Source organism: Numenius arquata, chromosome 13 (assembly GCF_964106895.1).
Source record: "Numenius arquata chromosome 13, bNumArq3.hap1.1, whole genome shotgun sequence".
Taxonomy (NCBI): domain Eukaryota; kingdom Metazoa; phylum Chordata; class Aves; order Charadriiformes; family Scolopacidae; genus Numenius; species Numenius arquata.
Genome location: NC_133588.1, coordinates 19,179,822 through 19,207,370, shown reverse-complemented (window position 1 = coordinate 19,207,370; position 27,549 = coordinate 19,179,822). Strand labels below are relative to the sequence as shown.

Sequence of the window (27,549 nt, the reverse complement as noted above, 5' to 3'; positions counted from 1 at the left end):
ATTAGCAGTGAAGGAATTGAACTTTCTTGCTTTATTCCAGGCTTTGTAAATTCTAAGTGCCAGATCTGAGGAAAATTGATGTGGCTTTCTTAAAGCGCTAGAATAATCTTGGGATTATATTGGCATAGTCATTATTAGCAGTGAAAAGAAATGGTAAGAAAACTCTGCTATCCAAAGCTACAAAGGTAGAAATCGCCCTGATGCCTGGCTGCTAAAATGCCAAACATCTGCTGGGAAATGGGACGCATCCTGTAGCCCTGGCAGGTGCGAGTCCTCCGAAGTCAGGGGGCTTTTCCTTTCCCAGGAGCTTTACTGACACCTCTCCAAAGAGTGGGAGAAAATGTCTTTTACAGAAGTCCTTTGGTGAATTTGTGTCTGAGTTCACTTAGAGCGCAGATACCAGTGGTTTTATGGTTGAATTCACTGTGGTACAAAGCCTGGTATTGTCTTCTGTGTGAAACTCATTAATACACAGAACATCCAGACTTGAGATTGGCTTTTATGTAGTAAAAAAACCATAAAAAACAGTACAGCGATATAAAAAGAAACTATCCAGTGCAAACATCTTTATACAGTGGAAATTGATATAGCATTCCTTAAAATAGCTTTATAAAACAGGCTTAAAAATAAGGATTACAGGTAATACTATCTGGATGATGCTTACCAAAGTACTTTACTTACTGCACTAAATAATTTCATAACTAACTTTACCTCTTGATAGCCAATACCTAGCTACTGATGAAAACCTTAAACTGTAAGTATTATTAGTTAGCAGTCTTTATAATAAACTAACATGTGGAACCTCAATAGCACAGACAGTTGGCTGGATTAAGCAAAACAGAAGAGAATGAACACGTTAAAAATACACCCAAGGCTGTCATTCCAAAATGTACTGCTTTTAGAAAGGATGTGATGCAAAGCTGAATTGACTGGTGGGCACAATTCTACTTAGTTTTCCTCTAGTTCATATTGGAAAATGTGAGTGATTGTGTTATTGATGTTAGTAGGCGTCAGTGTCCAGGTCAGTAATGTATCGGACAAGTCTTCACAGTAGTGAGGGCTGATGCGAGACAGTATTATGGTGATTGCTATTTCCTGCCAAGAAAGCATTCTGGGGGGAGGGAGTGTAAATTAGAGATGACATGAATAAGTGAAAAGCAAATCTGTGAGGTTCCACTATACTGGTTTAGGAAAAAAGAAAAGATTTAGTGTTATTTGGTTAGCTACCAAAATTAAATAATTAAATCAACTAAACTAATACATACAGCTCCAGCAGAGATTCTGCAGAATTGAGTGTCTGTGTGGCAGGGCTCTGTTCTGTCGAAGGCAACGGGAATCTGCATTGCCAGGAGGCAGAGACAGGCCATTGTCCTGAGAGACCCGCTTTTTACACCATGTATTTGGCTGGGTAACCTCCTCCTTTGTTCTGTTCATTCCGTGGCTCTTCATCAGGCGAGAAACTAAATATGCGCTTCCCAGGGACATAGCAGTTGCAGCTCCAAAACCTTACTTACATTTGCAGTTCTTTTATGCGGACAAATGTGTGGGTGTGTAGCATTCTGGTTTGGAAGTCTACAATATTTTCCTAGGTGGAAAATACCCGTTTTACAGTACCTGCTTAGAAAAAAATCAAAACAGTTTCACAGTAATGAGGCCCTTCGTTTGTTTGTCCCTGAAATAATACAATTGCTTTAACAGTGTTGAGTAAAAACCCTATTCAACCTCTTTAGAAATCTAGAGAGACCTATGTTGCCATCTAGAGAGATTTACAGTATTGGAGTCTTAACATTCCCCTGATCTCCACATTTCCTGCCCTGCAGGATATGTTCCATTGAGTAACACTGAGATCCTATTTACAGAGAGAAAAACCAATTTTGCTGCTAGCTAGAGCAAATTCTAACACGCCAGAAAGGTGCCTGAAATCATCAGCAGGCTGTTAAAAATGACAGATGAAACCAGATTGTGCATCTAAAAATCCTGTCTAATTTTATCTTCAGTAACTCGTATATGTAGTAGAAGACTATAAAGCAAGAATAATTAATAGATTGGAAAGAAGGAAAAAAATCATGCCTCTTTTTGAAAGTGATGGAATAATTTCTAATATTAAGTGATAGACCATATGTTCCTCCTCTCCTCTGCTGGGTGAGCATAAGTGTGGAATATCAATAAAGATGTTTGGAGAGGGCCAGGCGAACAAGCCGGCTGGAGATACAGGATGTTGTCCAAAACATTCCTTCCCAGAGCCACCCGCACCTCTCTGCTCCAGCGGATGGTGGCCCTCAGTGCGTGTTGATGAGAACAGCACAGGAGGAGAGGGATGAAGGAGAAACTGGGGCAACAGCACTTTTTCAGGAGAAGGGTCTGTCTGGATAGGGCGGAGTTGTGTCCTAGAAGACTCGAGCAGGTCCCCGAGCAGCGGTTTTGGGGGAAGGACTGAACGTTAGAAAGGATAGCAGTGCCGGGGGAAGTCCATATATGTGATCTGTGTGTTTCTTTTTAACCCTGCTGCTGTCAGGTTTTGTTCATGTCTGTTTGAAATCCTAGCACGGCTTGGGTGAATAACTATGAGTCCCTCTTTGGCCATTGACAGGCTCTTGATGTCTGTCTCTAGTAGGAAGGAGAAAATTCATGGCTAATTTGAACTTAATACACAAAATCTTCGTTTGGTTCTGATCCGTACAGCTCAGCCAACATTTTAAACCTGGGTCCCCAGTCATTTAGAAAGTCATAATCAATATCTGAGTCTGAGGAGCCCGATCCCAGGGAACTGAGAGATTCTGCAATGGACTCAGCACCTTCGTAGCCATAGATGTGAAGTGTGTCATATGGCAGCAAATCCCTGTCGTTGTCGGCTTCATCCTTCTTAACCTCGATCATCATTTCCATTTCTCCAGCACCAGAAGTTGGATTTCCAGGAGGCTTTTGGACTTGTGCATATGGAGAGGGCACCGGTTCCGGCTTTATACCGTTCTTGCGGACGGAGTTGAGGACAGATACATCGTAGCTGGTGGTGTCCATTTCACCACCACCTTCTTCATCGTAAGTGACAAGCTGCTCATGAATCTCTGCCACATTCCTTCCCAGACCGCTCAAGTCCTTCTTGTGTCTTTTTCTTAGGAGAATTAGCAATGTGATTACTGCAAAGAAAACTTAGATGAGCACGTGTAAATAGAGAAGTAAAGAAGTAAAACAAATTGCTTTTAAGATATGTAATAGTCTGAAGTGGATTTTATCTGGACCAATTTTTTTTAACATTTATTTAAAAAAAAAAAGTGTAAAATTCTGTTTAACTGTAGGATTTGTATGTTCTCAGGGCATTTCAGTCTGTACAGGAATTGTACAACTGCCTCTTGAGCTGGAATCACAAGTACAAATGCATAATGTCACTAGTTCATTGATTCAGCTACTGCCTTGAACTGGTAAATCTCTTAATGCCAGGCATCAAATGCTACTTGTGTGGTAATTGCAAAGGAGGCCTCTTCTCAAGCAAGAAAAAAATGTTGCCCTGTCTGTGATAGATTCCCAATACAGCAAAGAGGTGCTGGTCCCCTGATTTGTTACAGGCTTATTTATGTCTGTGTGTTCACTGTGTTGTTTAAGGGTTTCCAGACTAGTCCAGCCTTTGGAAACAGGAATCCTGTTGTTACTGCCTTAGCACAAATTTCCTGGTTTATAGCTGCACGTGAGCCTCGTAACAATAAATCAAGTATATTATGCATACGTGCAATAACCTTTCCAGGGACTCTGCCTTTCCAACAGAACGAACAGCTTTGTAGCTGAAGCTGTGCTAACAGGCCAAATAGAAAGACCAAGTGAGATGAATCAAATGGTTACTGGATTTCTGCCTCTGTGACCATTTTATAGCCACAAAAGCTTTTGTAGCTTTTGTAGCCCTCAGTTAAGAAAAAACAAAATGTAACAATCCCTGCATTTTAAGTCAGAGAACACTACAAAAGTCAAATACTTACCAATGATTGCGAAGATACAGATAAAAATTGCCACCAGTGCTTGTATGCTGACTCCGACTTGTTTAGCTCTTTCCTCACAAAAAGTGAAGTTGCCTTTTTCGTTACACTTGCAGACACTGATGACAAGTGTATTTGTGCTGCTGAGCTCAGGATCACCGTTGTCTGAGATGATGACAGGCAGGTAGTGGATTTTGGCAAGTTCACGATTAAACTGTCCGTATTTGACAGTGATATTAGCTGTGTTATCTGGAAGAAGTAACGACATCTAATTAAGTGATAATCTCTACCAGATTTTCCTTATAGATTATCAGTCAGTCGGTACATCTTCCCCTTAGACAGAGACAGCCTTTAGGGACCCGGTGAAACTTGGGTGGCAACAAACAACATTTTTTTTTTTCCAGTAGGTTAAGCCTTTAAAAATAAATAGTTACTTGACTGAGCTAGAGCAGCCCCAGGACATCCGTACAGCTTTTCTCCCCTGTGCCCTGGTCTCTCACTGGGGCTAGCTGAAGAAATACATTGCAGGGATACGCTACCATAGTTCTCAACCAAGGAGAAGTTGCTGTCTTCTGTGGCCAGGGAGTATCTGAAGAAACCTCTCGGTGATATTTCGTCCTTGTCAGTAGCTGAAATCCTGATGATTACCTACAAAGATGGAAGAGGTCATAATTGTCAGCACATGTTGCCTCTGGTGCTAAACCAGTTCACAGTATGTTAGTTAGAGCTGGGCTGGGTGTCCTCTGTAACCCTTTAGCAAAAGGCAGGACAAGGATATCTCATGATGCTCCTCTTCAGGTTCTTTCAAAGCAAGTAATTTCCTCATAGCTCTTCAAAAAGAGCAGTCTTGCCCCTTCATTTGCAGGTGGGAAACACAAGAGGAAATCTTGTGTAGTTAAAGCATAAAAAGTGTCTTACGCTCATAGACATCTGCCCCATTATATAATATAATATTGTATAATCCCTACGATGGCTGTCTTTAAAGTGTTGAGCTTACTTAGAAGCATGACTCTCACTGAATGTCATTGAGACTTCACCCCCAGATGACATGCTTGGTTTTGAAAATATCAACAGGGGGTAGATTAGATGTATAAAATATAAAAAATATATATGACTATGTCCCGAAGGTATTTTACACATTAGAAGAAAGGTGAAATAATACCTTGTGTGTTCTAAAAGGTTCCATCAGCCCAATCTGTGACAAAGTCTCTTAATTAATCAAACATTATTCATATGGGCTAAATACTTCTGAGGCCAAACATCTAAACCCACAAATGCTGACACTATTTGTGTGTGCAGATTCTTGCACTCTGATGAATACTATGAGAATGTTATGTGCAGCAGTGTTTCTCTTAATATTTTGAAATGGTTTCATTCTCGGTATCACGTATGGACATTTGTGTGATAAAACTGAACTGCTAATTTTTGCTCTGCAAGGCTTGGCTGTGCTTCACACTTCGATTGCTAATGCACGGACGCGCTTAACAGCCTGGAGGGAGAGGAACTGCGCAGCCCGTGTGCTGAAACAGATAAAAGTCAATATTCCAACAGTGTAAAGTCCTGAGGAGATATTTCTGACCACTGACATTTTGGAAATCGGTAAGATGATCAGGTGCTTGGGTATGAAAGCTGAGACTAACATAAAAAGACATCTTTCACTTGAGCTTGCAAATGAGATAATTCAGGTTTAAGGAAAGAGCTCTCCTTCCTGTCTCACCTTGCCTGGTGCAGCGTTTTCACACACTCTGGGTTCCTCGGGATAAACAAGCTCTGGAGCATTATCGTTTTCATCAGTAACGATTACGTGAACTTGGGCATGCGATTCTCGGTCAGAAAGACGGCCTGAAACGACAACAACACTACGGGTCTCTCAGATGCTCTCAGGGCTGTCTACTCCTCCCTTTCCACTCTTTGCGTCCACCTCTGTGTGTGACACATACAGAAAGGTTAGCTCCATTGTTCATTTTTACTTTTCCTTTGACAGATTCACATGTTTTCCTGTTGGGCTAATTCATGAAGGATCTATGGGGAAGGCTTATCCATGTTTCCCAATCTGCTCCCTCTCCTCATGCCCTTTCTATTCCTTTTTATTGTTACACAATCTGAATGCATTTCCATAATAGCTGCGGGCCAAATCTTAAAACTATATTTGACCTGTCTGTAGGTACTCTTTTGATTTGGAAGACATTTTGCAAACCCCGCAAGCAGCCCTTTCATTCGTAGCTTAGTGGAAATGGGCTGTGAGGTTGTGTTTCCTTTTTGGAAAGGCTGTGTTTCCTTTTTGATACATTAAATCCTGCTGTAAAGTTGTACACTGATTTTTTTCCAGTAGGGAAGTGGGAAGCGCTTACCATCTTCAAGGATTTCCTGAGCTGCGACAGTGATGTTGTATGAGGAGCTGAATTCTCTGTCCAGGGGCTTGGGAAGCTGAATAATTCCAGTATCAGAGACCCTAATATAGTCTCCACTTGGGCTAGCTCTTCGTCGAATAAATCTGGTTTTTGTTTAAAAAGAGATATGTCAAGGCAAGGGTGATAATACTATGTTTTACTTTGGTTCTTCATTGTGGAAGGTCAGAGAGTTCTCGTGTGACAAATTACATTAATATCTTGACCAGGCAGTCTTAGAGTGTTTCCCTAAAGTTATGCAAGCTGTGAGAGCAAAATATATCAGTTGGAAAAGTTTCTGGATTACTGTCTTCTACTGTTTCAGAAGTCTATTCTCTTTTCAAAGCACATGCTTGAGAGAGTTATTACAATAAAAAATGTAACAATAAATTATAACCATGTAAAGATATCCAGGATTATGCATTTTGCTGTAAATGTGTGAGTGTTTTAGCAGTAAGTTTATGTGGTAATTCCGTGGGTAAATGTAATTTATGCTCATATTTATTGGTTACCATATATATCCATGGCTGCAGTGCTTGAAAAATGAAATTGGATTTTTTTTTTTCTTTTGGCATTCACATTCTGAAAAATAGGGCCAAAGTCTCAGTTCTTTGTGATGTTCTTGGAGTCATTAACAAATTGTCCACTTTAAAATTGAATTGCTAAAGCTGGAGTCGTGTTACCTGATTTTCCGTTTAGCTGCGTCAGGGTCGTGTGCCCAAACTGAACCAAGTGTTTTTACTTCTGGATCATTTTCCCTCACTTTAAATTCATATGGGAGCTTAGTGAAGACAGGAGGCTCGTCAACATCCGTGACTTCAATGGTGACTGATGAAATGCTCCGAGAGCCACTGCCTTTAAAATAGCGAAGATCAACGGTGGGATCCGTTGCTTCAATGTCAAACCTGTATTCTGCTACTTTTTCGAAGTCCAGGGGCTAGAAAAAAAGACAAACACCGATATTCTTCCTTTGGAGATGTCTAAGTAAACTTTGCATAATCTATGCAAAGTTAAGCTCTGTGCTCTAATTCATGTTTGGGAGTATTTCCAAATTGCATCTCGGCTAGACTCTTGGGGGAGCATTTCCAAACCGAATTTCTGTTTCATAAATCAAGTGGCTTGAGCAACTCCTGGTTTTGAACAGATTTATCCAGGATTCTAAGTTCAGTGAGTATTTCTTGATTTAAATAATTTTTCTTTATTTATTTTTTAATTCTGTAGCTACCAAAACTTGTTTAGCTCCTTCTTCTCAAAGGTTGGGGACCAGGTTCCTCCTCTTTGCTAGGCCTTCTGTTCTGAAGTCAGTCAAGGCAGACTTCGTAGCCGCACTGACTGATAGCTGGGGGATTTAGTGATAAATGACATCCGCTTCCATGTTTTTCCCATTGCCTGAGATTATAAAAGGAATCCCACAATGGAGGGAAGGCCAGGAGGAGTAAAGAATGCCCACCCTATCTCTCATTTCAAAGTTTCGGCCCCTTTGCTCTGGTGCCTGAGATTATAAAAGCACCCTGAGTTACACAGGGGTTAATTGTGGGGGACTCTGTTGTTCCCTTTGAGTAGACATTGCAAATGGAAGTGGTGGTGCTTCTCTGGCAGGTGAAATTTTATCTCACAGGGCTGTATATTTAAAATTATGCCACGTGCATGGCCAAAAGCCTGGAAGGACCAGGGGAAGGGCTGCACTTGGAGAAGGAACGCGGTTCACACCTCTTGTCACCACAGCTGAAGACCTTACTGCCGGACTTGGAATACTTGGTACTTTTTTTTCCTTAAAGTTTTCTCTTCTTAACAACATTTCTAGTCGTAAGAGTTACAGAGAGACATGTGGAAGTGAAAAACACTTTCCTGTCAATCTGAGGATTACAGGAGGTGATTTATAGTCCTCCTTCCTCTTTTTTTAACTGTGAGTCAATGAAATCAATGAACTCTTGGCTTGGCAGCACTCTACATAACACAGAAATGTCCCTTGGTACAAATCAAGTAGGTTTGAGAATTAAAAAGCAAAGAGCAAAGCATAATAAAGGCTTTGGAGAGGCTGGGCCCTCTTAAAGAGTTATAGGGAATTAGTGGGGAAGCTGTGAAAACACCCTGAGGAGAGTAAAGGAGCTGTGGTTCAGACTGGAGTGAGGGCCAGACTGTGAAGAACACTTTTAGTGGACTTGCTCACGTTTTCTCCTGAGGTTTCACTTGGGCTGCAGAAGGGAAAGATTCTTTGACTTGGTCGGTTGGCTCAGCTCTTAAATTCACTGACTCTTTGAAGCATCCAAATATCTGAAGTTTGAGAGGAGCCCGATGTGTGTAACCTGAATATCTGACGTAGTCCCCATTGTGTTCTGCAGTAATTCTAGGTTTTCCCAGGCCTGGCTGTTAAATTGAGTTAGGAAATGCCCAGCTCTCCTTCTCTGAGAGCTCACAGAGCAGGGGCTTCAGGATGAACATATTTCATGCTGACTTCCACGCATTTCCATTTTTCCCTCCCACTGGTCCCAAACTGAATCAAACACTCTTGTTACATGTGGAAAAACACAATAATCATCTTTGCTACCGGGAAAAATACCTTCTTTGGCCTAATGATTCCTTCATTTGTCAGTGGATTTGCTACAATTTCAAAGGTGTCCCTGTAATCTCCTCTGACAAAACTGTATTTCGTATTTCTGTGTTGTGGTTCATCAATATCTTCTACTTTGACTCTGCCAACTTCTCCTCCTACTGAAATATTTTCAGGAACTTTAAAGTGAAATGATGCTGTTTAAAAAAAAACAAACAACAAAAAAGACATAAAGATCGTGTACCTGAAACTTAGAACTTAGTTAAAAATTGCTCTTAGTTTATAGATGTACAGAAAAATATTTCATTGAGAATTCAGTGTTCTATATCTCTACAGACAGCACTTCTGTTGTATTTTTCATAAAAGTATAATTAATTCTCAAAATTGTCAAGACCTTGTACAAAGTGATGAAATTAATAGTGATTTTTATTTTCTCCTGTAGGTGTGTGTCAGCCAGGAAATGTAGCTGGGACTGGAATACAGAAGACCTTCTGAATATGTAAGATTCTTTTGTCCACTTTTAAGAAAAGTTGAATTGTGATGAACTCTGACATAAATTCATTATAATCGTGTCACCCCTTAGTTTCCAAATGATACAGCGTTTGCATTATACTCACAGTGCTTGAATACCGGGAAGTTGTCATTGATGTCGGTTAAAGTGATAATGACTGTGGCTGTGCTTGAATCCCCAGAAGACCCTGGAGCATCTTTTGCTTTAACAATGATTTCATACGTTGATTGATGCTCTCGGTCTAAATCAGCCTTTTTTGTAGAAATCACACCTTAGAAAAATTAATATTGAATAAGATTAGGTTTTACAGCATGTCCAATATCTCTTAATTTTGACAGCGAATTTTTGCCTTATGCCACACATTCAGCTTTAAGTAGCATTTCTACAGTCATATTTTTCTAAGGCTAGAAATGTTAAAAATCTTTCTATGTGACAGAATATTTAGGAGATTTGATACAATACCTTCCTTTAAGCTGATCTTTGCTGCTTGGAAACAATTTAATGAACTTGTCATTACAGCATCTAGAGAGGTTGTCTGAGCACCTCTTTGAGTCATTTGCTCCAGAGGATTGGTATGGTTACAAGAGATACGGACGTTATTTTTAAAACTGGGCAAAATTTAAACAAAAAAGTTTAGGAAAGCAAAGGGTTGAGTTACTGATTGTTGAGTGCTGCTTCAGAATTTATGTATTCCCCTTCTTCTCTATGGTCAAAGGAATGGTATCTCTGCTAAACTGAAAACATGAACTGATATTAGCTCCTAGTCAGTCTCTTCATCAGAGGGGAAAAAATGACCTTTTATCTTCTCATTTAGTTCACAGCACCTGATATCCTGACTTTATTAGTTCATTTCCAGATGCAGACAGTAGCATTGTGTGTGTGAATGAAAAATCTTTTAAAATTACGGTTAAAATTATACTTTTGAATTATTATCCCCCCTTGTCCAGAATGTTAAAGGCTTAAAACTGCATTTTCTTCAGAGTGTAAGGTAAGGACATTTGTGTATCTGACCTACCAGAGTCATCAACTGTGAAGTATTCATCTCCTTTAATGACTTGGTATGTAACCGTGGCGTGACCTGTAACTGTTGGGTCATCAGCATCTACAGCTGTCACTTTGGTGACTGAGGTTCCTAGAAAAGGATTTTCAAAGAGCATATTTAGTATAAATTTTGCTTTTTAACCAGAGACACGAAGGCAAATGAGTGATGGAAGAACGTACCTACTGGTGACATTTCTGGGACAGATCCGTTGAACACCTTCTGTACAAACACAGGGGCATTGTCATTAATATCATAAACCTTGATAATGAACTTAGATGGGGGTTCCAGTGACTGGTTGTTTCTTCTGTCAATAATGAGAGCTGTCAGCTCATACTCTGCTTTCTTTTCTCTGTCGAGCCTCTCAAATGCATATACATCACCACTGGTTTCTTCGACTTTAAAAATGGTGTTGGCGTATTCCCCTTCAATGATGTACTTGGCATTGTTGTTCCTTACGCTTGATGTGATCTAGAAGGAAAGAGTAATTCAAAGAGGAAAAAGTGAGCTTTGGCACGGGGCAGCACAGTTTCTACCAGGAGATATGCACAGTCAGAGGCTTCTTCAGACCAAGTTTGGAACCAGAATAGCCATCACGACTTTTGACGTCAGTTGGAGTATCACTAAACAAACCACATCACAGTAGCTACAGGATGAAACTTGCCTCTAGGCTGAAACTTGCTTGCTTATATATCAAAAAGCATTTTTTTTAAGATCGTATCTCATATTTCCTAAAGATATAAATTGTTCATGCAGTTAAGGCATACAAATCATTAACCTCATTATGTCTGAGATAACATGTGCCACCATGTTCAGTTTGAGCTACCCTGGTTTGCAGGTAACATTCTGATTTTGCTGAGATTTCACAGAATTACAGAGCCAAATCTGTATTCACAGCTATTATTCGGCATTAGTCTCTATTACTTAGCATTTAGCAGGATTCCTGCCATAGGTGACAGTTTTCTTGTGTTTAGTCACATGCAATTTTTGTCATAGTCAGTCTTTAGGCTCATGCTATGACAGTAAATTTCCACCCCGTAGATTTTAAAATTTAAGATTATATGCAATGAAATAGAGATGGGTAAAAGGAATGAACATTAATCAGTTTTAAAATGTAATTTAATCCAACCCCGAATGGTTTGGCACATTATTTAATCTGGAGATAATCTGATGATTCTTCCCTTTCTATACCTTCACCCATCTAAGGACACTGATAGCAGGTTTAAATCACAATTTTCTGTGCACTATATCAGCATTCTTATTTCAGCAAGCTATTTATCGATAATTGCTGGGTTGGACCCAGGATTTCTAGCCTTTTGTTACTGATGGTATCATAAATTGCAGCTGTTTGGTATTCGGGATTTGATTTATCCCGTAGTTGTCATTTACTGCTGAACATTCTTTCATTTCTGTTTTCTTTTTTGAAATGTGTCCTCAAAATTTTTTTCCCTCGTTCCACATACTCAATCATGCTTCTGGCTGCTGCCGAAGAAGAGTTTACAGCTCCGGAGATGTAACGTGAGAAATAACCTCACGCTTTTCTTCAACATAGTATAGTCTGGGCCTTCTTTCTCCATTTTTATTTACTTACTCAGTGTAAAAGGTATAGAGTTCTGAGATTGCCTTTTCTAAAGCTGGGGGTGAACAGGCAAAAGGAAGTATCCAAGGTCGTGAACGATAAAATCAGAACCTATCAGCATATTCCCGCGGCTGTCACTCAGTCCTGCCAGGCCGCTGTGGTGGCTGTTTTAAAAGGCTTTATCAGGTGTTCGATCCTGCAAACACGGCCATTGCAAAAGCAATCAGCAGCAGCGCACACCGCAAAGTGAATTACTCTTATTTAGGACAGCTCCAGGAATAGACGCCCTCTCCTCAATCCGCCACTCAGTTGGTCTGAAATGAAAGCGAGATGCCGCGCTGTGTCAGGCCAGAGCAGCCCGTGGCCCCGTCGCCCTGGCGCTTTCTGCCGGCAGCAGCTCTCGCTGAGCCAGAAGGGCCCGTTTGCCTGTGCCCAGACAGCCCTGACAGATGCTGGTTGTTGTACACGGGAGGAAAATGTTCAACTGCATTTATCTGAAAAGCGTCAAAGCAGTTCAGTTTGAAAGACGAGATGGGAAGAACTTTGTCTGGGTGATATGCAGTTAATCACAGGACTTTATGAGCGCTGCCCTGAAGAAAATGGGTTTGCAGGCAGGTCAATGCTCGTTATTATTTTTAAAAAAGTATTTGCTTTCACTTTGTGAAGCAAATTTTTCCATTGTGTAACAGTATTCCTAAACATAGCACTTCTGGTTTGTATCCAAGCTGGGAAGTGTAAACTGTATGGTTTTTAATGCATATGTTTTTACTAGCTCATCTCCTAGGTTTTTGAAAGAATCTTGAACTGCCAGAAAAATATTGACATATATCAGCTGCCAGACTTCCTTCCTAACTGTGCACCGGTGTGCAACGCGATTGTTTCCTCACTGCGGATGCTTCATACTTGCCATTCTTTAAAATGTATTTGCGTTCTTCAAAAGAATTAGAATCCCTTTGACATTACTCTTGATTTACTCTGTGTCCACATTCTTAAGATTGTAACACCTTAGTTTGTTGGTATTAAGTCCCATTTCTATTTCCTTTTTTTTCCTCTGCTCTCCTGCCTAGACTGCAAACAAGTAATACTTTTCAAGACACTCATTTGCTGTCTGCATTTCTAATTATTCATTGCTAACAGACTGCTATTTACCTTGCCAACGTGGTGCGGTAACGGGGCATCAATCTCCTCTTTGATATGCATTTGGTTCCATATCCAGTCTCGCTTCAGTCGTTTATGACTGGCCTTGTTGGAAGAAAAGTTTTGGGTTGTTTTCTGGCTTTCTTTGTCAGCAAATGCTGGAGCCAAGAACAACGAGAAAAGTAGAATAAGGTGGTTCATCCTCTTCGGGAGCCTGAAAAGTAATATAAAATAAAAAAACTTTATAAATAACAACAGAATCAGATTAATCAGAGAGAGCATACATAGAAGTGCAAATGGATTTTCCTTCTATAGCAAAGTTTGATTACTTTCTGTATTTCTTTTCATCTGCCTTAGAATCAAAATTTGAATTATCAGGCTTCTTCCTTCCATGAAGCAGTTTTAACTAGATGATTCGACAGCTGTAAAAACCAACAAAACTATTTCAATGCAATAAAAAAATGTGCAATTTTTGACAGATGGCATAAAAGCCAGCATCCACTGGGGCTACCAGGGTTAACGTGCAGAGGAGATTCCAGAGGGAAGGTGGCCCCTTTTGGAGCGGAGCTGGTGGGGACAGTGGCCATGGGAACCAAGGCTGAGACGGATCAAAGTTTATCTTAACTCGAAATGAAACGTTCCAGCTTGACAAACCCAAATGGAATGATTTGACATGCCCTGACACAAAATATGCGGAGTCAATATCTTCATATGGAAAATATTGATTTAGAATAAAATCTGTTTTTTAGATGAAAAAAATGATTGATGTGAAATTTTCAATCAATTCCAAGTACAATATAGCAAATTACCTTGCTCAGAAAGCTCATTTATTGATTCAATTCCTTGTCTTTTGAAATGTTTGAAGACACATATAAAGTTCCTTTATCCCTTATTCTCAGATTTTACCATCTAAAAAATGATAATTTGTGAAATTGTTCTCAGGTGAAACCATATTTTGCATCATATGTTAATATAAGCAAACTTTAGGCCTGGCTTTCATACCAGATTGAGAAGTTATGTTAATGTAGCAAAGCTGATTCTTTCTCTTACTAAATTCCCCCTTCCTGATAGAAAGGGCTGTCAGGGAACTTTAATGCTCAAATAATCAGACTTTAAATTACACATAAATGCCTTTCCATTAGCTTTTAGGAGCTGTCAGCGTGCACATCAAAAATAAATCCCTTAATTGGGATAGAGAAGTTGCCATCACACAGGTTGCTAGATGCAAGATTAAATTAATGTTTTCAGCAGGAAGGTGCTGAGAAGTTTCCAGAATGACTCTTTGGTAACAAGGCAATCAATGTTATCCTGTGGTGCAGCATCGGTGGCAGTAAAAAGATCTTATTTACCATGAAATTTTGCTTTCCTGTGCTTTTTCTCTCTTCTGGGTTGTACATAAGCTGAGGAATGTTCCTCTTCCTTTGTGATCCCATAGGAAATGGCCAAATACGGTGGCTTTGAAGTTGCTTTTTTACAGCTAAGCTGCGTTTTATAGAGTTTTCTGGATTCATATAAAACGTTTTACCTTAACTAGCTTTTTGTATTCCCTGTGCTTACTTTGGCTCTGAATATTTTTAGAAGAATGAGTGAGATTTTGTTGCTTTGCTCTGTTTTATATGTGTATGTGAACATTTTACCACTGGAAACTGGAAGGCATTGATGTGATTCTGTTGTGATCGCACAAGTCAATTTTATTCATAAAATTACAAAATGTGGTAACCAAAGGAAACCAGTTGGTTCATGTCAATTGCTACAGACTGTAGTTTTGGAAAAAAACCAGACTTCGGTGTTTAAAATGTCATTTTCTGTTCTTGCTGTGGTACAGGGGAGATCTGTACGGCTGTAGGGCAGAGATGAGCTGGAGAAACTGGGGACAATACTGCTCAGTAATGTTTTCCCAGTATCTTCCTGTCTGTTAGTGCTGGGGTCAGAGCGCGCCGTGGCCTCTCGCACTCCTCGGGCTACGTCTCTCGCTGTTGTGAGGGCGATGAACAGCTCTGGGACCTTTGGTATCCTCATGCAGGGACACTGCTCGCTGGAAATGGAAGGCTGAGATTGGTAACGAGAGGACTGTTACCTGCACAGGAGCTCTGGGACTGCAGTAATATCCTGATTATTCCCGGGGCTCTGTGCAGCAAACGCAAACTCTGCTTTGAAGTAGGTGGCTGCAGTTCAGGCCTTGTCTGAAAGCTTGGCCTTTTATACCCAAAGCGCTAGACTGAATCTTTTTAAATATATGAACATTTCAGCTGAAACCTAAGGTACCGCTTCCGCTCAGCAAATCCATCTTTGTGTTCTTAGATTCTTAAGGTGGCTTCGCTTCCTTTAATTCCTCATTGTTAATCATTGTCCAGCCTCCTTGGTAAGTTAATGGTTCCTTTCTGAGCAGTGTGGTGGAGTTTGGTCTGCCCTCTGGGATGCCCTGTAGGTCAAACACAGGCTGAGGTAGAAAAGCCTCTTGCAAAAAAATGACTTGTGTTTGGCATCTTTCAAAATGTCTCGTTTTGGTGGAAGTAACACTGCCACTGGAGCGCGTGGCAGGCGCTCTGTTGGTGGTGTGTTTGATCTCCATGGCTCCACGGGGCAGTCGGACTCCGGGAAGACTTCCTCTATGATACTGAGCAGGTTTTCCATTTGGCAGCTGGAATCCTGTTGCTGTTGAATTCGTAGCAGAATTCACCGCAATATTTCAGAATACCCTTCTTCGGCAGCACATACCAACACTTCAGAAGCAGGACCCTGCCGAGCAGTAACTGGACAAGGGCACTGTCCTGGTGTGAAGGCCACATTCCATGGATGTTGGCTCTTGACAAGCTCTACTAAATGCTCTCTCTTTTTCTGGCCATGATAGTTTTCCTTTCCAGCAGATCTCATTTGAAATGTCAGAGGTGGGAGCAGAAGAGAGATGGAGTCAGGAATCATTTCTGAGGGATGACATGTAGGGATTGGCTTTTTGTTTGTTCTCATCTCTGCTGGGGCAGCCAGGACCGAGAAAAGGATATAAGACGCACCCTTTCAAGTAATGACCCCCCCACCACACGCTTCCGGAGCAGGGGACAGCACAGCACGCCCTGTGACCGGCCTGTCCCATGCGTGGCTGTCCCCGGCACGCTGCCACAAGGTCCTATCGCTGGTCCACCTTGATGTGCAGTCTCCCGTTATCCCTCTCTCTGGCTGATTAGACCAATAATTCAAACTTTTTTCAATTTAAGCAGGGACCATAAATGTCCCTTAAAGTTAGTAAGGGAATGCTTTATTCAAATAGCGAAGTTTCTTGCTTTGCTCTTAAATTTTCTTTCAGCAAATGATGGGTTTTTCCACCGACATTACTCATTTTATGCATTGAATTATTTTAGCAAATAACTCTTGGTCTGCAGGGTGCTATAGACAGTTAACTGAGAAACTCTGGTATTCAAACTGATTTATGGGACATATGACTCACACGGTGGAGTTTCTTCTCACAGATTGGGAGTAATTATTAAAAAAAGTCAGGTGGAGATACAGACAATACTAATTAAAAGTTTGCATTTTACAAGTTGTTTTGGTAAGTAATCACCTGTGAGGTTGATGAGCAGCTAGTATAAATAAGGTGTCCACGTCATAAAAACATATTTGATGAAATATTGTTATGAATATTTGTGTTTTTTTTTCTTTCTGGTATTTGCTTCCTATCTGGTTTACTCCTCACTCTAAAAGTGTATATTAATGCTTATGTGAGGTTAGTTTAGTTAGTAAAGAAATCTTTGATTGGTTAGAGCAGGTTTCTGTATGGAGACGGTGGTTAACAGGCAAAGAGTTGTAGCCGAAATGATGTGTTTTTCTGGTTGATTGGACTAGAATCTTACACTGAACAGAATTTTTGTTTTTCGGCATCTGAAAAACAGAAATATTGCTAGAAATAGTGACAAGGAACATCCTAAGAGAGGAATTTGCTTAAAGTGGCCACCATACACCAGAAAAGAAATAAGTTTTAAAAGGTTTGTGCCAGTATTCAAATAATTTGCATACCTGCTTGTCAGAAAAGCTGGAAATGAAATTATTGATGATTGAGCTGGAAACTTTATGATTATTTTTGCTTACAGTATCTTGGTTGGAATCTGAACAATGTAAATGAAAATGAAAAATCCCATGCAAAAATTAGAATTTCATCAAAGCACAAAATATTAACAAAATGACTGATAAATCAATACTATAGGACATAATCTATTCCATTCCCCACGACTGGAAATGTTGCTCTTTCTAGTCATTAATCAAACCTCAGCTGTCCTGCCTGCAGCCAGGTAAATGCCAGGAATACTAAATACCTGAAATAGTGTATTCAGTCAGTGGGGAGAAATGCAGAGGCTGTAGGACCTGGCCTTGCTGCGGACCCTGGGATGGTGCCTGCCCACAGAAAACTGAACGCTTTCTTGACCAAAGTTTTGTCAGAAAAGTTGACTTGGGATAGCTTTAATTTAGTTTAATAAGTATTTTCTGACTCTTTCTCCTGCTCCTGTCTGCTGCAGCCTAAGTAGCTCTCTGCAAAAAAATTCTGTTGAAATCACAGTGGATTAAACTCTACAATACAGAGTGGACAACACTTCAAAACTAGATTTTTTTCAGATGCAAAATATTTACTTTGATACATGATCTAAACACCTCTGAAATGACTGTGCTCAATGAAGCCGTGATAGATAAAATGACAGCAGGATCTGACCTGGTGACAAGTAACAAACCGACCCTCAACAACCCAGAATCTATTTTTAACATTAATTTCTCATCTAGATGTTGTGTAAGACTAAAGGCAATATCCCTTTCCAAAGGTGCATTTCAAGCCCAGAGGACTGGATGTGGACCAGGGTCAGGAGCAACAACAGGCTCAGATTTTGTTCTCTTGGTTTTTTCCTCTCATAATTAAACAATATCGCTCCAACCAGCTTCTAATGAAGCCCGAGACACAGGGCAGCCGAGTAGGCACATCGCTGTGGTTGTTACCTGTGCTCCACCTTCTGCTTGGCATCTGAGCTGGGGAAACGTGATGCTCCGTGGCTGCCTGGAGCTCCAGCGCAGGAAGGGCTGAGGGCACCGAGTGAACGCAGCGGGAACGGGAACTGGGGCAGGGCCACAAACTTTAGTAACTTCACTTAAAAAAACTGCCTCAGTAAATTGTGCAACACTGGACTTGGAGCAATCCTTTTTTTTTTTTTTTTTTTTTTTGTTGCATTTTCAGATATAATTTGTTTCGGGTGGTTACGCAGTGTTTCTTTTATTTCTTACCAAAGCTGTCTGGTCACATGTCCTCGGCAGTGTACAATCATTCATTTAAAAATAGGCCTTTCCTGAGAACACTCTGCTGCTTTTTCCTTTCCAGATTATTGAGCTGATTTAAATGGGCCTAGGGCCTGACTACCTGGTATTATATTTTTGATTGTCCTTATGTCGGTTTTATGAATCTGAGAAGCGGTTTTCACTGATGACTAAACAGTCTGGAGTGCAAATGCCTATCTGAAAACTGATTATAAAATGACTTTTTATATGCATGATAGTACCTTTGAGTAAATAGCCACTTTGATGACTAAACAATCTGGAGTGCAAATGCCTACCTGAAAACTGATTATGAAATGACATTTTATCCTTGTGGTAGTACCTTTGAATGAATAGCCACTTCAGCAGGATCTTAACTTAACTTGCTACTTTAAAAAAAACCCTGTGCGTCCCTCAGCATTGCGAGAGCTCTCCTGCTGTTCAGGTCTCGGTGCTGGCGCTGCAGCATTCTGTATCAATATCGTTGAGGAGATAATTCCGCTCTTCTGGTTTTGACTCCTCGTATCTTTTCCCAGGAAAAAGAGAAGAATTCTATCCTGAAAGTTCTTTGTGGTTTCAGCTCCAAGTTTCTGGTGGGTTTGGGGGGGAAAAAAAAAATTGATGATTTTTTCCCCCCTGTCTGTTCAACTCGCCAGAAAATTCTGTCCTGGGTGATAGGAAATACAGCTTCATCTCATGGGTGGATGGAGTCCTCAGCCAGGACAGAGGCATCTTGCAGAAATGAAGAAATTTGGTTATAAAAGACCAATGAATGCTTATTATGTGTATATTAAAGATTCGTCGCCTGGTGGAAAGCAGGCACCCAAATTGGTCCCTCAGTCTTTCTGTTATCTCAGATACACAACTGGCTAAAAATCAGGGAGGCAAGCGCTGGTTTGGCTTTTTACTTTTTTTTTTTTTTTTTTTTTTTTTTTAAAGAATCAAAGTGGCCACACAGAATCCTTAGGTGAGCTTTAAGACTCCTCCTTGTTTTGCACTCTCAGGTGCCCAATCGATGTCTTCACTCATTTTTCACCATAATGTTATTTGTCATCACAGAGGCTGTAGAGATACTTGAGAGCTGATGGGAACCAATCTGAAACTGAACGGATTCAGCACATGAAGCACTGAAATACATCTCTTCTGGTGCTGCTTGAGAGTTCTTACTCTGGCCGTGCTATTATAGTCATACAGTGCTTTACCCCCAAATGGATTAGAGTGTTTTAAAGAAGCAGCAAGTGGTATTGCCCAGGCTTTCCATGCATAAAGCCTTTCATGTCACATTTAAATATGTTAGTACAAAATACAACAAGGGATAAGATGTGCTTAAGCACAGTGCCCAACGTGAACCCAGACACTAAACCAATTTGAAGCTCATTTGTGATTAAATTAATAACCCAATTTGTGACACTGGATCATAACAAATAAATATATTACCGTAAACAGAAGATTTTATGTTTTTCCTAGTTGCTGCCAGCACGGACAGCATTGAGTTTGAGGTGACGAGCTACTCTCCTGTAGCTCTTTGCAGCTTCTGAGCTTTGGGAGCACGTGTGTGAGGGCTGAATGACTCCTGAGGAGCAGGAATATTCCGGTGTTTAGTGAGTATGTTCAAAGCCACAAGCAGAGTTTGGGTGTTGGTACAGAACATTATCATCTCATCATATAGATTCTGTGCTCTGTTGATTTAGAGCATTCCGGTTTTTGAAATGAGGGAAGCTCGTAGGACCTATGACTAATAGGATTTATTTGCTTTGCAGATGTTGCAGGAGTGAAACTAACAATTAAGTGACAGAAAAATTGTTCGTGGCCACATGTCTTTTGATGACAGTTGCCAAATTCTGTTGAAATCTGAGCTATTTTGGGGGGTTAACTTTGCATTAAATCCAGCCCTTCTGTTCTGAAATGAGCTAATAAGGCGGGTGGGATAAACCCTGTGTGCATAGTTTGGAACTGCAAACATTTTCCCTTATGAATTCTTTGTCCAAAATATAAAGCTAAGATGAAAATATCTCCCATCCATATTAATTATTGATGAGGACAGATGCTGAAAATAGTGATGAAGTGCCAGTGTTACAGACAGGCAAAGAACTTCTCTTCCTTCTATCCAAAAAGTAGTTAGAGGGATGATCTTGCAGTCAGGTGTACTCATTCCTGTGCAGGCTCTCCCTTCGCCAGAGTCTCCCCAAAGACTCTGAAGAATGATTGAGGCTCTGTCAGTCTCCGAGGCGTATTTACGCAGCTTTCTCGCTTGCTCTGAGCCAATTTCCTTTTGTTTGGCTCAAACTGTGGTGGCTCTGGGAGGAGAGACAGAGGCTCAGGCGTCTCCCTCACCCCAGCACCTCCCACCGTCAGGTGGTGTTTGATTTCTGGGGAGCTGGGGTTTGGGTGAGGAAGGGACAAGGGACTCCTCCAAAAATTATTTGGCTGATCCCAATGCAGCAGCGGAATGGTTCAGGTGTATTGGAAGTGTTTGCGATCACTAGGAAGATTTCTCACACGTCTCTAAGCAGCAGCTTTGTTTCCTACAATAAATTGTGTGCACATTTCCAAATTGATCTGTTTTGCCGCTGCCCCCTGGTTAGCTCTGCCGTACACAGCGATTAGCCCAAGCTGTCACTGAATGTTTAAGGGTTCAGCCAAGCTGAAACAAACTAAGGTACACTATGAGAATAATGTATTATAGAGCTTTTTCCACTTCCCCTTTGTTTCCAGATAAAGCCTTAATATCAGAGAGGCTTCCTAGCACAGATCTCTGACTGAGCAGCTTTGATTAAGGAAAAGCCCCCATCCTTTGAGGAACTGCATGCAATAAATATGATTTTTTTTTTTTTAAAGCACAATGTAACTGTGTTTACAGCAGATAAGATTTTTTTTTTGACATTTTCCTTCAACAAAAGCTCAAGAGCAAAATTATCTGTCTTGAACTCAAGCATCAGGCACAGGTCACAGTAATTGATATTTATTGCGCTAACAGTATTCTGAGGCAGAGAGACCATGTTTAGCTGGCTGTGTGTTCTGATTCCTTTGTCCAGGTTATTCTTCTGGGTAACTGAGTGCAGTAGTATTTCCTCTGAAAATTAATTCTGTGGCAGATAAAGCATGTACATAAATCTCTTGTTTTCTGGCTGGGCAAGAGGCTAAAAAAACAGGGTGTGTCTGGATATGTTTTGTTTGGTAATTAGTATTCATTATTTTTCTCCCTTTTTAAAAATGTCTAATTCAAATGTCAGTTCATTCTTCTCTATTTCCTGCCCTTATTCAACTAGACTTCCAGACCAGGCTTAATTAACTTTAGGACCTTTTCTGCCCACCCCTATAGTTACAGGCTTTTCCTGGAACATTTCCATTGTTACAATGGCCATGTGTTGTGAGATGATACAAACGATATTATCACTGCTCTTAGGAATTTACAATGAGCCTTTCAATATTTTACTTACAGCTCAGCTCTTGTCAGGGAAATCTCATCTTCAAATCAAAATAAAACTAAGGAAGCAAATTTCCAGCTTACAGTGCTGATAAAGGGAAGCTGGAGGGCCTGGAAATTCCCTCAGACACAGGGAAGCTTAAAAAATGGGGAAAGCTGTTGGAAGTTCGGTGACTTTTTTTAGAGCTAAACTTTTTTCCTGTGTTTCCTTGTTTCCATGTGGGAGTGATTGTCATTTAGCAGAGCCTTGTGTTGTGTTTTGCGCTGTTATCTATGCGCTGGCTTATGCAGGCTGTTAATCTGGTGAATTTTACAACCCCAGTCTGGAGGCCGTGAAGGAATGGGCGCCTGAGGAGAACTTGCTTCAGCAAACTGGTGGCAACCATCGTAAGGGCCAGGTCACCGTGCCAGACGTGACTGCAGGAGTGACCCTGTTTCTTACGTGTAGTAAGAAGTCATCATGAAAGTGAGAAAAGTGAGAGCTGGGGGCTTTTGGCTGACATTTCTGCTCATGAGTCTTCTCAAGCTGGTCCCGGGGTCTGGGCTGGTGGCTGCTGATGCCCTGCTGGGGCTTGGTGCGGGGACCTGCCTGTGTCCCCCCAGGGGCTGCCGGCTTTAAAGTAACCTGTCTGTTGGGAAGTTCCTATTCCCAGCAGTGCTGCACTCCTGGGTTTGCTGCCCGCATCCCACACAGCTGGAGACAGTTCTTAAGCTGAGATGGGAGTTCTTTTTTCCCCTTAGTTAGTGGCTGTGTCAGTGGAACAGTTATTTCTCCTATGGCTCATATTTTAATCATGGCCACTGAGACCCCCTTTCTTGTGCTATTGAAGCCTTTCTCTTCATCTAAAAAAGCCGAAGATCAATCCTTATAAGGCAGGTAATAGAGCTCCCCATTTCACAGCAGGAAAATGACGCAGTATATTCCAAAGAGAAATGTGCCCTTTTCTTCCTGTTTGAAACTTAAGCCATCTCCAAGTGCAATTACTGGAGGATTCAGTATCTGTTCTAATCCTAAACTTTTACCAAGGCTGCTGCTGGCAAATCTAGTGTACAAAGGAAATGTTACAGATGATGGAGCTCTGCAATAGCTTTGTCACTGTCAAGTTCACATTATTGTCTTTGTAAAATGAACCCATTACAAAAAGCACTCCTGCTTTTCAGGCTCTGCTTTCTGCCCTCGCTTCTTAATTTCTGTGCTGGATGCGTGGTTTAGGTGGAACGCATTGGTAATCTGGATGATACTAAAATGCCCATAGTGTAGCAATATTTGTTTATGATTTAATGACAGCCTAAAACCCCCTGACATTAACAGGACTGAGCAAATAGACAATATACTATTTCATTGTAGGTTTGAATTCAAAGATTAGGTGGTGAAATGTCTGATGCCTTAGTAGTAGTATTGATTGGTTGGCCTGACCCTAGGATGGGTAAACTGGTTCTCTTGCAGACAGATATATATAATGACAATAAAAGCCAGTAAAATAACACAAGTCTCCTCTGAATTCAGGTGTAGGGCTGGAGGTAGGGGGAGGGAGTACCCCACAAAAAGAAGGGAGAAGCTAAGCTGAAACTCTGTGCCAGGGGAGGTTCTGCTGCTGAAGCTGAACCTATGGCAGGAACAGTTCCCATCAATGGCAGGATTTCCTATCATTTCATGAGAGCAACGTTCGGCCATTAGTCTCCTCAGGTCTCCTTGTTGTAAGGTAGACTTTGCACTCTTAGAGGATTTCCAGAAGACAAATTCATAGCAGATAGCGTCATAAAAGGAAGGGGAAGAGGAAGACTGATCCTACCAAAGCATTGCTTAGAAATGTGGACAAAGGCAGGAGAAGGAATTCAACTGTATCCTCCAGACGTGCTGTGGAAGTGGAATTTCCCTTCACACTCGTACCCGATAAGGACAAGGGCCTGTGTGCGCTGCAGATGACCCACCTTGTGCCCTGTGATCTTTGCCAGGTGTTAGGAGGACCTTTCCGGATGTTGCTGATGGGCTTGGGGAGAGGGGGGATGCGGAGAAATGGATGACTTTGGGGGGGCAGAGCCAGATGGACTGCTGCTAATTTGTAGAGACAGATAGTAGGCATGTTGAAAGAATATGTAATAGAAACAGGGGGTCTTTCTCCTAAAGTTTTGGCAAAGGGTGGTGGTGAAATCCCACAGGAACATGAGGTTTTTGACAACAACTAGACTGAGACAATAAAACTGACCTCTTTGGATTTTGAAAAATGAAGAATTTAAAGCATTTCTGCTTTTGGTCTGCCCCTAACTGTGGTGGTGCTCTGTAATTCCTTGCATTTCAGATAGCAATGACAGGGCAGGAGAACACTCTCTCCTCTCCACTGGCCTTTTGGAAAGGTGCCCCTACAATTTCTGCAGTGTGTCCCAGGTAACCATGCTTGTCCTTTCTCTAAAATATCAGTCATTTTTCACTTTACATTTTGGACCCTTTCATGGATGATACTTGTTAACAGTGCCACATGCAGCTCCTAATCTTTGGTAAGTTTTTTTGCCTGTCTTACACAAAAATACTTCTCTGGAGAAAAGTCTGCAGAGTGCCTATCCCCTGCTTGGCTCTTTCTGGGTTAGTGATGGTAAATCTTTACTTGGATATTCTCAGAGTACCTAAACTGAAGTGTGGGTAGTGGGAGCACCTGCAGTGGATGGAAAAGTTTCCCCTCTGCCCTTCCCCTCCCTTTGCCCAGCCCTGGAAAACACGGAGCTTCTGAACTCTTCCAGATCCTGTGACCGTCCATGGGCTTTAATTAGCACCTGGAAGGGCTGGGTCCCAGATCTTCTCACTGCCTGCCCAACAGATGTGTGTAGCAGCAGATGTACCAAATAGACCTGGGCCACAAATGCCAGCCATCTCAGAAGTATGTTACAGAGGGAACTTACTTAAAATATTCTGTGCTTATTGACAAATTTGAAATTCAGATCAAGATGAGTGAAGCTCAGGTTCTCATTGCGTGAAAGGGCTAATTTGTATTCCTGCACTGAAGAACCGTAAACAGGTTCTTCACAATGTTTTATTAATTTTTTTATATTTCAAGGTGAGACTCATTGCGGAATTTAGGAGGCAGGTGGTACAAACATTGGTGAGCGATGTGCATTCCTTTTGCTTTAGTCCTCTTGGTGGGTTTGCCGTGGCTCTGTCGTTTTTTGATTTGTAAACCCCCAAGGATAACAAAGGGAAAGACACTTGTTTTTAAATAAATACACTGAAATATTTTCACGGCCAACAAATTTCGCGCAGAGAACTTCTTATTTTCTTCTTGGCACTAACATTTGGACCTCTGAATTAAACTTCTAGAACCTGAGCAAAACCCAGATTACGAACGCGTGACAGAAATAACCATGAAGATTCCTTACAGAAGGATCAGTTGCTAGAAATAATCAGTTACCTCTGTTCTGTCAACATCTGCTTTTTCAGAAAATATCAAGTATTAGCTGGCCTGATTTAAGCCTGTAGTTCTGTGGACATGTACCCTGACAAGAAAAAAGATTTTTAAAAAAGGTTTTCTATTTTTCATTTGAAATATTAATTGAAGTAATTGATTTATGGATGCACAGTGAAGTCCTTTGTTCCCAAGTGCTATAAATCAGAGGAGGTTCTAAACCACCTCTGGTGATTTTTACCTGTATCCTGTTTTCAGCTCTGTTTCGCTCCCCAGGGGCAGGATGTGGAGCAAACCTGGCAGCAAACCTCTTAACTCTTTGGGGGGAACTTTCTCTGCCCTGCCTCTACCTCTGCTAACTGCAGAGGGACGTGGAGCTATTTCATGGCATAATTTCAGTGCTAGCTTTTGTTCTGAGATGTTTAAAAAACAGTTTTATGACCTCATGTTAAAGAGCAAAGCCTTGGCAAATACTTGTCGCAACGCAGTGCAGCTGCAGCTCTCCGAAAAATAAAGGCAAGGTTTGTGGATGAAGCAGGAATGATTTGTTAATTGAGTTTATCTTTTGCTATCAAATTCATTTGTTTTTTGTTTGTAACTTCATGTTCTTCTCTCTAGTATACCTGACTATTCTAGGGCTTTCATATGCTAAATTAATCCGGTGTCCTTTCTTCCTGTTGGTCACACTGTATTTAAGGATAAAAAGTAACTCCTGGAGATACTGAGATGAATTGCAAGTCAGCATTTCTGTGATTTGTTTCTGGTATATTGGATGTTGTTACAAGGCACAAATTAACCTAAGATGAGAAGCTTTTGTAAATCACTGGAGTATCCTTGCTTTTGTCTAATATTTTTTCCCTACATAAACATCTATAATACTGTGTGCTTTTACAATTGCTGATATAATGATTTATAATCAGTGGAGGCAGGGACACATTGATTAACTATACCTTTGTTAACTGCAGTAGCAACCAACTTTCAATGGTTTTGGTAGCTAAGAATGGAACAGATTTTTCTCACAGAAATTCATCTTCTTCCATATCTTTTTTTCCCTGCATTTCTTTCCTTCCTTTATCTTTATTACAGTGTGACACCCAGCACGGTGAGGTGCTGTGCACACTGACAGTCCCACTGTTGCAGAATAGAGTTCTTACAGAAAAAGCGGTATCAGTTCATCTCTTATGCATAAATGCTTTGTCTCTGCAAGCTGTACAGAGAACTTGTTAGCTCAGGCATTTGCTATACCGTCTTCAGGATAAGATAAAAGCCTTTTCAACCAACTTTTTATATCAAGCCACTGCTCATAAAATACCTCGTCAGAAAAAGTGGTTCTTTTTGGACCACTGAGATCAAGAAACTTCCAAAATAAGAATAGCTGGTCTTTTAGAACAGGGGTAGAACCTGTAAAACCTGGTAGTCCAGGGTTAGGGTGCTAAAGTACCCCGGCCACTTTAAACTTGAGATTTAGGAGACCAAGTCACCGATGTGTTCATGTAAACTCCCCTCCAAGCCTGAAACAAATCCCTGGGCAGGAGACACACTCCAGAGCTGCCTGATACGCGGGGTGGCTTTCACCTCTTCTTGGCCTTGGTCACAATAAAGCCAGAGCACCTTATAAAGGCAGATACCGAGTCACCCCCACTTTGATCATATTCCATCAGTCATAGCCCAGCGTGCACCTGCTCGCTCCGAACAGAGCCCACACCACCAGGGAAATCCTTCCCAAAAGGCTTTACAGGTGCAATTTGCAGTATCGTTTCTGTCCCTCTTCCATTATGAATAAGCACCAGCAACATGATCTAAGTATTACAAAGCAGAACTACAAGAAAGCAGAAAACGTCTCTTCTTTTAAACAATCTGGGAATATTGTGGCACAGCCCAAGAAGCCAGAGATTCTCCTCGTCCAGTGTCAATTGGAAACAGCTCTGCTATTGCCTGCACTTAATTTGGTTGAAGTGCCATCAGCGTTAGGCCCAAAGGATTCTGTGGATATGCCTAAAACTCACAGTCTGCCTGCTGCTGTTTCTTAAATTATTTAAGATATTAGAAGAGATTTTTAGTGGAGGTAAAAAGCCTTTGAAATGAACTTCACAGCTGAAGGGTAGCAAATAGCGTTTATCCCTTACCTGAGTCAGAGTCGGTGGAGCTTCGGTTTGTTCCCAAATCAAAGAGAAACTAAAATCAACAGTATCCCAAAACGTGAGGCAGTGTACAGAAAATGAAGATCAAATAGAAAAAAATCCACTCCTCTTTTCGTTAAGCAATAACTGGGAGT

General features: G+C 41.1%; 1 protein-coding gene across 1 annotated transcript; it reads right to left on the bottom strand.

The window, feature by feature from the left end:
- Positions 1-482: 482 nt before the first annotated feature.
- Positions 483-27,549, bottom strand: CDH5 (cadherin 5). Its single transcript, XM_074157888.1, has 12 exons — positions 27,401-27,549; positions 13,182-13,383; positions 10,636-10,924; positions 10,430-10,546; positions 9,521-9,685; positions 8,913-9,100; positions 7,036-7,289; positions 6,317-6,459; positions 5,683-5,807; positions 4,505-4,613; positions 3,969-4,214; positions 483-3,137 (listed from the first exon to the last, which is right to left on the bottom strand). The coding sequence occupies exons 2-12, from the start codon at positions 13,368-13,370 to the stop codon at positions 2,644-2,646; spliced, it is 2,319 nt and encodes a 772-aa protein (XP_074013989.1). The 5' UTR covers positions 13,371-13,383; positions 27,401-27,549; the 3' UTR covers positions 483-2,643.